The sequence below is a fragment of the Nomia melanderi genome, chromosome 2 (genome assembly GCF_051020985.1).
Source record: "Nomia melanderi isolate GNS246 chromosome 2, iyNomMela1, whole genome shotgun sequence".
NCBI lineage: Eukaryota > Metazoa > Arthropoda > Insecta > Hymenoptera > Halictidae > Nomia > Nomia melanderi.
In genome coordinates, this window is record NC_135000.1 from 11,715,240 (window position 1) to 11,727,669 (window position 12,430).

The following is a 12,430-nucleotide window of genomic DNA, read 5'->3' on the forward strand; positions in this document are numbered from 1 at the left end:
GAAATTAACCTCTAAAAATTTGGCCATTTTTCGATTTTATTTTGTAACTCATACATTGTAGGAGATAGAGAAAGAGTTAACATTTGAAAAATGTTATAAATGAAAATATTAATTATCTTTTAAAAGTCATTTTTCTACTTAAAATCTTAAACAATAAGTTAAATAATTACAAAACACATTAATTATGTTTTTCATTGCGAATATAACATTTGATGATCCCCAGTTTATTAAAGAAATAATGTGCAATACACAAAAAGAAGATAATTTAAAAAAAGATAATTAAATCGTTTTATAATGAAAACATGATTCTCACATATAGAACAATGAGGAGTATGCATCAAATTTTGTAAAAATCAAAATTTATTGAATTTTTAAATTTATTTAGTTTCTGATCAATATATCCACTTCAATGTCAATAAAATGCTTTAATGCATATTAATTATAATTGTCTAATTATATACATATATTTGTTATGTTTGCAATTTAAAAAATTAGAATTAGGATGTTCTATAATTACTCAAACAATCGATTAAGACTTCAGGTAGAAAAATTAATTTTAGAAAAGATTATTAAAATTTCTGTTTATAGCAATCTTGAAATGTTATAAACAATTAGTACATTTTTTACTATTTGATAGATCTGATTAAAAGAAGTAACTGTTATCTCAAAACTCTTTTTCTATTGCTTACAATTTACAATTTACACAATAGAATAAAAAAATGACAGAATTTGTAGAGGTTAATTTCATCCCTTTAGAATGAATTTTCGCAAGAAAATTTTTCTTTGAAGTTTTATAATTCTTTTAATTTCCGTCTTGGAAATTATTCCATGTGCGTAATTCTTCCAGAGTTCCTTGGCCGAAATATAAATCCGCAAATAGAACAGCTGCTATTCACAATCTTTGAGAAACAAGTTTTTGTAAAAACGGATAACAAAATGAAATGTTACGTAGAAACTAAAATATATGGAAATTTGAATTTAATTTTGGAAAAGGGGTCAAAGTGTCTTAAATATGTCGATGTACACAGCTATAAATATCTGTGGTTTTGAATAGTTATAACCAACTATCATAGTTTAAGAAAGAATTGATTTGGGTATCTACTGTTTATATATTATTTTCACATTTTGAGGCAAAGATTTTTATCTCCAATAAGTTGTCCAAACAGTATGACATTATATAGACATTGATGAGAAACTACTCACAAAAAGAGATCAATATCTTTTAAATTTGCAAAGAAATTAATTATAACTCAGGAAAATATTCAATGAAAATGTGCAGGCTATGTTTCTCCGCCATATAGCCATTACTGACTTTCTCGACTTGTCAATGTCGTAGATACACGAAATCGATACCGTTAGTGCCGTCTAATACACACCTATTTACTTTCTATGCCTATAGTACTTATTCTTTGAAACTTCCCGCGGAATTATGAAAAGCTTTGCTCAATCATTCACGGTTTTAAAGAATTTCAATATTAATTGCATGAAAACGCATGACTTGTTAATATGAAACTGTTGAGAAAGTAAATACAATGGTTTACGTATTTACATAAATTGATTTATACACTCATGATTTGACAGGATTTAGAACACTTTCCTAAGTATAACAATATGTGGAACTCAAAACAGTGAACTCTATGTAAGCAAAGCATGTAGATAGACATCTGCAATTTAGACATCATTTTTTATAAATAAATTGCTGAACGATTATCAAACTATCTTCGAGAAAGATACTGTATCTTTCTGAGATTTAGTGAAGATAAAGAACTGCAACGTGTACTATAATATTTTGTATAATTAGGGGAAAAAATAAATGTCTTATAATGTTCTAATTTATAATGCATCATGTTGTCAGTTGTACTGAACAGCTTAAAGAGATTTCCTATGTGTGGAATAAAATGTGGACTATCATTTGTATTTAAATTTTACAGGGCACTTCGATACTTTTATATCTATATCTAGACTCATGCATTAAATATTGACATTGTTAAATCTGAGAGTAATCGGAAATAGATTTTTGTAGACATCGTACGTGTAAAAAGCCGGAGGTTATTGGACGATAATATCAATGTCATTTTGATGTAGACACACGGTATCGTAACTGACGTAATGATGATACGGCAACAGAAAGGTAGTATCTTATACCTTGGTAATACAAATTTTATCAAGTTTAAGTTTCAACTTCTTACAATAATTATTTTTGTTAACTTCTTCTTTAATTCTTTCACAGAGTTTTACACGTGCTGCGTGTGATACACGGTAGTTGTTCAAATGCGACTAATACAAAACCACGAAATAATGAAAATGTTGAATTGCTCTACATTAAAGGAATATTATTTCTTTATTTATTCGTGACTTGTACTGAATTGTCAATGCACATATTAAACGTTTACCAGTAACTTTTGTTTCAGCAGACCGTATTACAAATAAGTTAGGTGCCTATTAAGGGTCAATAGTACGTGAGAAACAAATATTAACAGCTCCTTTAAGCGCCAATAGTAGCCAAAATATTAAAAATCTTTATATTATTTAATACTGTGTAAATAATTCATTGTATATAAAACTTCATAAAAATGCAGAAATACTGTACAGGGTACATAAATCAGTTTTGTTTGTAATTTTGATAGGCAATTACAACTATCTAAAATTATAAAATTAAATAATTGTATGTATTAAAATATTCAGCAACTGTGTCTTACTTTGAGGAACAGTGATGGTACTATTCTGAGGAGAAATTTTATAAGAAATATTTTATATTTCCTTTAATCAGGAAATTTTCTATAATGAAATTACATATTTGTTGTGTAACAAAGTAAATATAAATAATTATGTATGCATTTTAATTATAATGCGATTGTTAAATTTTTGTCAACATATCTAAAATAAGCTGATAATGTATGGTTATTTTTTGCCAGTATGCTGTGTATATATACAATATATGGTGTGCACAGTGCTGGACTACTTGTATTAGATACTTCAATCAATGATTTAACGAAGTTAAATAAATTGACAATCATAAGTAATAAATATTGCGCTTTCAGTTCAATTTTCATATAATTAATATTTAAAATCTGTCAATAGCGTGGTTATGAACCAAATCTCGCACAGTACAAGATTTTCTGCACTTATTCAATTCACGCACTTCATCATTGGTGCATTGTCGTAATTTTGAGAAATTTTTTAAGTAATGTAAAATCAAAGTCGAATTCACAGGTACATCACTTCTAATTTTCGTTTTTTAACTTCTACAATCAGTATTTGAAGTATAGGGTGTTTACAGATTTCTGTCGTTGAGAATAACTATGAATTAATACGTTCCATGCTAACGTAAATTTCAGTTATATTCTGCTCATAAAATGTATTAATTTTTTACATAAAATATTAACTTCTATTTAAGTTTTTATCGACTTTGATATATTTTGATATTATCTTTTTACGTTTCTGCTGCTTTGTAACGTGTATCATTCATGAGCACATGTCTCTTAAAAATATTTTCTTACAAAAATTACCATGTACTATATGCGGTACACGTGGCACTGAACCTGGTAAACAATCTCAATTTTAAAGTCATGTCTTTCAAAGAATTGTTGGTTTCATTTAGTACGCAGTGCCTTTAAATACATTGTGTGAATAAAATAATTTTTATCAACTTTTCTATTACGATTTTAGATTAATTTTAGATTACGCAAAAAAAGGAATTTGAATTTGTATTTCTCTATACTGTCATTGAGCAGCAAAAAATATGGTGTTCCATTTTTTTATATCCTCTATGTTTTGGCAGTTACTTGTAACGGTAGAAATTTGTAGACGCGCTGTATATATTATTCGTAATTGAATACGCCGTAGGTACGTATTTTCAAGATAGTCTGTATAAGTTATATACTCACAAGTCCCGTTCCCATATAAAATCCTGCATCTTCTGTGTTCATCACGGGCATATTGCACAACGCAATATGAAATCTGTCTCTGAATATCGAGACTTTAAATTTGGCCTTGAATTGCGGTTCATCAAAGCACGGAAACGCTGAACGCGCGTATGTCGGTTCAAAGTGAGTAGTGGCCAAATACCTGCGGTGGGAAAACTTCAGTTACAGTCATATTCGAGAATAAATTTTCCGTTATTTTGCAAATAGAGAATTATTATAACTTCAGAATGACCTCTTTTCTCCTTCTGGGGTGATGTAGCTGCTAAGATAGAATCCTTCGAGTTCACTCGTGAGTTTTGAAATGAACCTTAAGTGCACCGTATAGTTCCCCCTTTTCCGAAATTTACTTTCCAGTTCTAGATATAACTGCTGGTGTTTCGGATACTCCAAAAGTTTTGCGATTTTTAATCTATGGCCTTTACGGTCTTGAACCATCTGTAAATAGAAGATCGAAAATTATAGTATATGCAATTACACTTGCATGTTAAGTTGTATGTAAAGTATTACCACAAGAATAATTTACCTTTTCATTTATTGTCAAATTTTTACTATGGAAGACAATGTAGTTGGTCTCTTTATCGACATAGAATTCGATTGTGACCTGTCCTAAAAATGAAAACGAATATGTATTAGTTTTATCCTGCCTCTACTTATTAGCGTTTTTGAACTTAAAAATAGAAAGAAATTGCTTTTCTTCTCAGAGAGTTAATTTCTTACTTGATGCAAGAGAAATATACACCAAATTTTTTATATAAAAGGATATTCGTACAAAGCGAGATTTTATTTCACCATAATAGATAGTGTATAGACAAACGTACCTTTTACTTCTAATGTGGTAAGGTTTGGATGGATGGTAATGTTGTACCTAGTAGGATGGGCAAACTTAGGTAACCTCACGTTATTCCAGGGGAACACCTATAATAATTGATTAGCTTGAATTATTCTTGCCTCAGAAATTGAGTGAGATATTACAATGTTCTATATCCTTTTCTCCGAGAGTGTGCATTACACGCAACTAAGAATAAACTATAACTAGTCAGCAGTTAGGTTTACGCTGCGGATTATGGTCACGTCTTTCGATTGATTTCCCGCCAAGACGTTTTACATTCACGTTTAGCTTTGGATGAAGACTCTCAAGCTCGAATACAACAAGCGTCATACATGTGCACACGTAACATGTGCTTATTTGAATTGTGTTGTATTCATTCTATATACTTGTGTATATCAGCATTTGTTTCTATGAAAATTTTATTCGTGCTTGTATAAATAAAATGTTACAATGAATTCCTCGTGGTTTCGAAGTATTAAATAGCTGCACAAGGAAATGTGGGAATTTCAATGTTTTCTCATTAAATTAGTATCAACTATTAGCGAAAAGCATGTCGATTGGATAAGTTATTTCCGATTATCCACATTATACCAGCTGAAATTGTATACGTTCAGGCGAGATTTCAATTACCCATATGTTGTATCTCAAGTATGTGTTACGAAGTATATATAGTACGTATATACATACATATATGTTTTGCTCTACTTTCGGATTATAATCATACAGCCAGCAAAACAAACATAAATGACCGTACCTCTCCATTAGTTGCAAGAGGCTCACTGCTTTTTTCATCGTCCTCGATTTCCAGGTTAGCTGGCTTTTCTCCAGCACAAGGGCAGTCTGGAAAAATTAAACACGAGGATAATATTAAAAAGAAAGAGCGACTTTCACGAGAGGCCGATCGCAAAGATTGATTAGTAGACTCCAGTGAGCCTATTATTTGCTTTGTGTAATCGACAATTCTTTGTAAACAATTATGTTACTAGTAATGTGTACAATTAGCGATAAACTGGTGAGTAATACCATTTTGTGGTCCCGCGAAGGCAATGATGAATGATATGGCGAAAAGTATCGCAAAAACGACGGTAGCTATGCAAAGAGCCCTTTTCTGAGAACACACAACTCCATTGTGTTCATAAATGCTACGTTTGTGCAATCCCGTGTTGCTATCTCCTGGAACAAAGGGTCTCCTGAAGAACGATCAATGTGCATCAGGTGTACACATATTCTTTACGCAATTAAACAGATATTAAAATACGCACTCTCCTCTTAGTAAAATTGATTAACATAGTATGTAAATATAGCATAGTCAAAATATCTGACGACTACCAAAAACCTTCCTTAGAAAAAATAAATACAGCGTGAAGAGAAAAACCGTGTTGCGAAACATAAGAATCTTGTGTCCACCGACACAAGAAACGCGTTGAGTTTCATGACCTCCGCTACACACACTTGACACAGATTTTTGACTGGCCGGTGTCAGGCCACTGTAACGTTAATGCAGTTGCTCGAAAACATTCACCATTCTTGTGCATTTTGTATAACCGAATATACAGTAAAAGACAATCATTAATTACAATAAATTGTAAAGAATCACATAGGACCGTTCCATTCGAGTTGCTCGGATCGAAACGAAAGAAATTTTCGAGTAAGTACAAATTAAATTTGGCGACGAGGTGTCTCAGATGTTAAAGGTGGAGAGTCGTTTTATATTTGGCATTAAATAATTGATAAAAACCGATGATACGATGAGTAACGGTGCATCGTATTTTGTTATTATGCTGTCCTATAATAGGACGCAATTGATAATCGTATACATTGTTTATACTTTTTCGTTTCATCGATACTACGATTCTAGTAGGTCAATACATCAACAATAATATCACGCACACGCATATACGAGAATAGGCGGGCTAGCATGCTTGAATTTGAAAGATCAGAAGCTCCTCTCTTATTGATCGCACGCACGTGCTTCTCGTATAGTCTATTCGCAGCCCAGAGAGACGTAAGTGGGCCATCTAGTCGAATGATTTCAATGGGAAAGGAAAGAATCACGTGGGTAAAAAAAGAGGGAAAGACATGAAAATCGGATGGTAGAAAGAAATAAAGGGGAAAGGGACTGACAGAATAAAGAAAACAACGCAGAAAGGGGCAGCAGGACGAAAGCGAAACGGGAAGGACGAAGAAAAAGCGCTAAAAGAAGATTATATAGGACAAAAGCGAGCAGAGGGATGCAAAAGTTTGAAGAACGAACTTGATCTTCGGTGACACCTCACCTGTCAGAAAGGCAACGTCATCCACATCCTGCTCGCTCATCGCGAAACGATTCGGCGGTGGTCTCCGACGAACGATTTCTTTTACCTGACCGTCGTTCGTAGCATATAAGACTTTGATTAAGGGCTCTCTCTGTTCAGCCAGAATTTGGGCGGTCGTACTCGTGGCTACCTGGTTCGCCTGGTGGTTACTTTCGTTGGCAAAGTGTCGGCTAGTATGCCAAGGTCAAAGAATCGTCAAGGAAGCGACAGATTCAGGGAAAACAGTAGATGTCAGCCTCCTTTTCCTTGACCCCGTTTTTCGTTGGCTCGTTTATCGAGTGTTGTTCAAAAGTTGATCGGCGGGATCGAGATTAGTCGAGTTATGTATGGCCACGTAGGTTTCCAGGAGCACCGATCACGAGCAAGAACACGAACACGAATAAGAACAAGAGCACAGGCACGGGCACGGACAGGGAAACGAACACGAGTATGGGTATGGACACGGGCACGAGCACGGGCACGGGCACGGGCGCGAGCACGAGCACGGCACGAGCACAAACACGAGCACGGTTACTAGCACGAGCACGAGCGCAAACAGGAGCCCGAGTACGAGCGCGAGCAACGAGACCGCGAGGACCCGCGACAACGTGACGATGCACGAGCTTACGAAGACACCGAACAGCGCGACAACGCCGGCAAATCTATAAGCCGCGACGTGCCTTGACATTTCATTGGCATTAAAGCGTGGATATAGTGATTGCGGAGTTAGGCAGAAATGGCGACTTTCCAAACCCCTTGGTGGCGAACCGCTTTACGGGGGTGGATTTGCAGCCCTCGCCACACCGTACTTCGTTTCGCCTCGCCTTGCAGCGGAAGTGGCTACCTTTACAGTGGCGCCATCCGTGAACCACCCTTCAGAATGACTCGCACGCTCCACTTGCCGCCCCGTTTCGATTTCGGGGTTGGTAAGAAAACTCTCTGCCTCCCTCTCTACCTACTTTCTCCATCTCGGGTTATTTACTCGTTACTGGGTAACCTTGATTATACGAACCGGACAAGGAACACGATTATCGGATAACGGAATGATAGAATGATAAAGCGACAATGCGAGAATAATCGTATGTTGTTCGTTGTTTGTGCGTATAGAGGATATTAACAGGAATTTCAGTATTTTTATTTAGTTTCTTTTTGTTCGAATTTGCTTTTGATATTTTCATTTCATTTTAGAAATATTCTTTGGGTGCTGTGCAAATTTTTCCTTATTTTAGTTTAATTTTTTGTGTACGAACTATTGATGATCATTAGATATTTTGTTGACAATTTAATAATTGCTACTTAAGATCTTCTGGTGATAAGTAATAATCGACTATACTTAGATGTTTTCGCTATAAACTAATGATGGAAAATTTGCGGAAACGTTTAAATATTATATCGTTGTATAGAACCGGAATATGTAAAATGAAATCAGCAACTGTTAATATAAGAAGTGTTGAGGTGTTCATTACGAAAGTAAAGAGTCGTTTCCGTTCACCGTAAAGAGTAAAGACCACACGTTTACAAAGTCATCGAACGAAATGAAGTGCCGGTACTTTAACATCCTATACGAGCTGAAAGTAGGTACGACATTCTGAAGAACGCTTTTCGCAAGCAAGCAATAAGGGGTCTTGTTGCTCTCCAAACCCTCGCACCCGTATTCTAAACAGATTGGATGATCTAACATGAGAAGGGCTACACCCCCTTTCACAAACAATAAATAATAAAAATTGTTTATATACGCTTAGTTAAAACTTTGAAAAAATCTGTGAATACATACGTCATTACAATCGAATATAATTACGTGTCTGTCATTGTTTATTATTCATATTTGTCTAGAAAGATTTTCGGTTTATTAACACTAACCGTATCGAGTACCGGTCGAATGAGTTAAAATTCTAGGTTATTTTTCGTATGTGTAATTTTAATATCAATTCCTATATTGTCCGATTACTCAGTCTTTCAATTCTTGTTTTTCCGTTTGTTTCCGTTTTCATAAAAACATTTATCATCTAATTTATTTATCTTTATTTTACAGCCAGTTATTTGATTGGTTACGGCAGAAAGTGCTGGTATGGTTAGAGTTAATTATCAATTTTCAGCAATTCATTGTAAACGCTTAATGATTTCATAGGATCCGAAAACGTTTAGTCTTTCGTTAAAGATTTAATCTCAATCTGATAACCGAATTTTTTAACATAATACATATACATTCTTTTTGCTTTGCGCATATACTCTTTTGCAAGCATAATCTCTGTGTATTTTGTTTTTCGATTATTATCCAGAATGGACAATCGATATAAAAGTCGCGAGCATGATGTATATTCTGTGAAATTTGCTAATTGACTTGTTTTTTTTTAATCAGAACTCCACAAAATTTTTTAACTACTATATAGTTAATACGTATCGTATCAACAGCAGTACAATTAGAGTACTGCTACAAGTGACTGTATCTTAAATCTTATGTGGTGGTTGATAGAGCTTTCTGATTTTCTGATTTATCACAAGTTTCATATAATACGTCAACTACGGGCAATTAACTTAATTGTTATATAATTGGTTACATTAAATATAGTAAGCACATACATCTTTCAAGATTAAGCCATAATATTGCTGTAACATTAATAACTTTTCTTCTATCTCTTCTTTTGTTTACGTTTCTCATTCTTTAACTGTTGTATAAAGGCTATAAGTAAAACCAAGAATGAATTTAAATATTTTGAACAAAAATTCTTTCGTATACGTGAAACAACAGTGAAAACGAAAAACACATTTCAAATAAAATAACAAAAACTAACGAAGACTTTAAATGATTACAATGAAGGATGTATTACCTTAATAACCGAATTAAATTTAAATACAAGGAAAACTGATAAAAATTGACTTGGATATTAATAAATATTTAAATACAATTGTTTGTGCAAAATTTTAAAATTCGAAGAAATTTTTGAAAAAACGGCTTTTACAAACGTGAACTACCCTATATGAATGTGAAAAATTAGATCAAAAGATCAGAATTTGTTGGAGATACTTCAATACCTCAATATAAATTTATAATTTTATTACAATTTAATTAAAACATTGGCTAGCATTTTGTATTCGGTTTAATTATACTATGTGGATGCACTTCAACAACAAAACTGGGTCATTTGCATTTTATTATAAAAAGAATCAAGATCCAAATTTAAAATAAAGTAAAAGTTAAATGAATATAAAGAGAAATTTAAAAATGAGATTAAATATTTTTAACATATCAAAATAATAATCTAAAATAATAATGATATGGAAGTCTTGTATAATTACTTCAATACAGTAAAAATTCCAATTTGGTCAACAAACTTAAATATAACAGAAATTTGATGACTCGAATTGGAAATTAAAATTCTGTGTTATTACATTACAAAGAAAGAAAATGTGAATAAATAGGTACACATCAAATCCGGTTAAAGCAATGATCAAGAGGAAATGGTAAAATGAACCCAATGGAACATGAACTCTAATTTGTTTCTAAACAATTATTGCTTCCATAAAGTTAAAATGTTTCTACAATTATTATAAACATATTTTATATAATTTTATTCTATTTTATCAAAACAAAGGAGTAACCGACAACAGTAAACGATTTTCAATGTATGTACCACTATTTATTGTTTGAAATTAATATATTTATTAACCTATGACCTTTTATTGCATAAAAACTTTAGAAAAACAGCCTAGGGTGTATTTAAAAATATACGTAGGAACTTTTTGAGAATAAAAATGAAGAACATTTTGCAGAAATAATAAAAAAGCTATTTTCCTTCTTCGAAGCATTTAGATGCAATCTGTTTTTGAAAATCCATTTCCTTGAACAAGATTTCTTTGTTGGAAGTTTAAGCTAATAAACAAAATAGGGAGAGTACAGTAACATTTTTTCTACGTTATTGCATCGTTAAACATCAGTGAAGTATTATCGGAATAAAAAATTAATAAATTGATATATTACATATATATATATTATTACATGTAACATATAAATAATTTGTTTCACTTTTATGTACGATATTATCTATTATATGTCAAAATCAATTTAAACAAAATGTTATTTATTTTAAAACATGTAGTAATCTTTTAAGGAGCTCAATTGTTCGACAAAAATCTGATACACAAATTTTGATTTCAAATATGGATTTAATAGATAAAAATTTGTAAGACCTATTGCTTTTGTCCAATGTTATTAGTTCAAGTATACGTCATACAGTCAAGCACAAATCAATAAAGAAGTATTCAATGACATAATTTAATTACACTCATATCATTTAATCTTACAAGTATTGGTATAATGATGGCATAATTTTGGCAAATTAGTTTGTAATTTACTTTCATACATCATTTACAATTTTATTTATCAAAATAATGCTTTACTTTATTTTCCACTGATATATCTTACTCAAAAAACTCCCAACACCCAACTCCCATTTTTTAAGAGCTGACAAATCTTTTCATATTTTTTTGAGAGAGCATAGTCTTATGAGTAAAACCCTACAATATCTTTTTTTAATGTGTGCTTATTACAAAGTTATGCATCTTTAAGAATAATCCCATTTTTTCATGACTTCGTTTTGATTTTTAATTTTTATTGCAAAAAAATATAAAGATTTGGCTAAAGTGTCATTTGTACATTAACACTAACCGTACCGGGAACTGGTCAAATGACCGGATTTAAAATTCTGCGTTTTCTTTTGTTCATTTAATTTTATATCAATTCCTACATTGTCCGATTAATTGATTTTTCAATTTTCACCCTTCCTTTTGTTTCTGCTTCCACTAAAAAAAATGTATCATTTAATTTGTTTATTTAAATCTTGTAGCCAGTTATTTAACTAGTAGGAACAGTGTCGGTACGGTTAGTGTTAAAGTAGAGACTATAACAAATATCTTTTTCAGATTTTTACGATACAACTTTTAAACCGCGGTGAAGTTACGAAGAAATAATACAGGTCCTTCGGTCCATATTACCGGACAAGGGTTAAGAAGAGAAAATATAAAATGTTATATAATAATTTCCCGTTAGAATCAATGTGGCACAACTGCATTTAAAAGCTATATTTGGTTCCAAAAAAAACTGAATAGGAAACAAAATTCTTGTGAACAACTAAATTATTCTATGATGATCATACATCATGTATGTCAAAAACTTGAAGTTGCGAACAACGTAACATGTACGCTAGGTTCACCAAAAGGGCAACTTCCTACCGAGAAATTACGTTACACGTTGGCATCCGCCACATGCAACAATAGCACAGATATTTAGTAACAAACTTTTACTACACTAGCAAAAAGACCTTACCAAACGCACTCAAAAACTTTGTATCATCGAATAGACAAAACTATAATTACTATTCAAA

The 12,430-nt window shown here is 32.3% G+C and overlaps 1 protein-coding gene across 1 annotated transcript in view; it reads right to left on the minus strand.

Annotated features, from left to right (window-relative positions):
- The window catches only part of LOC116430728 (endoplasmic reticulum aminopeptidase 1), a 91,716-nt gene that overhangs the window by 35,695 nt on the left and 43,591 nt on the right, over positions 1-12,430 (minus strand). Inside the window, exons 3-8 of the mRNA XM_076364964.1 lie at positions 5,779-5,928; positions 5,510-5,595; positions 4,745-4,841; positions 4,450-4,532; positions 4,159-4,361; positions 3,888-4,068 (exon numbers count right to left, since the gene is read on the minus strand). Of these exons, the coding sequence (XP_076221079.1) occupies positions 3,888-4,068; positions 4,159-4,361; positions 4,450-4,532; positions 4,745-4,841; positions 5,510-5,595; positions 5,779-5,928 (800 nt within the window). The remainder of the gene's footprint in view (positions 1-3,887; positions 4,069-4,158; positions 4,362-4,449; positions 4,533-4,744; positions 4,842-5,509; positions 5,596-5,778; positions 5,929-12,430) is intronic.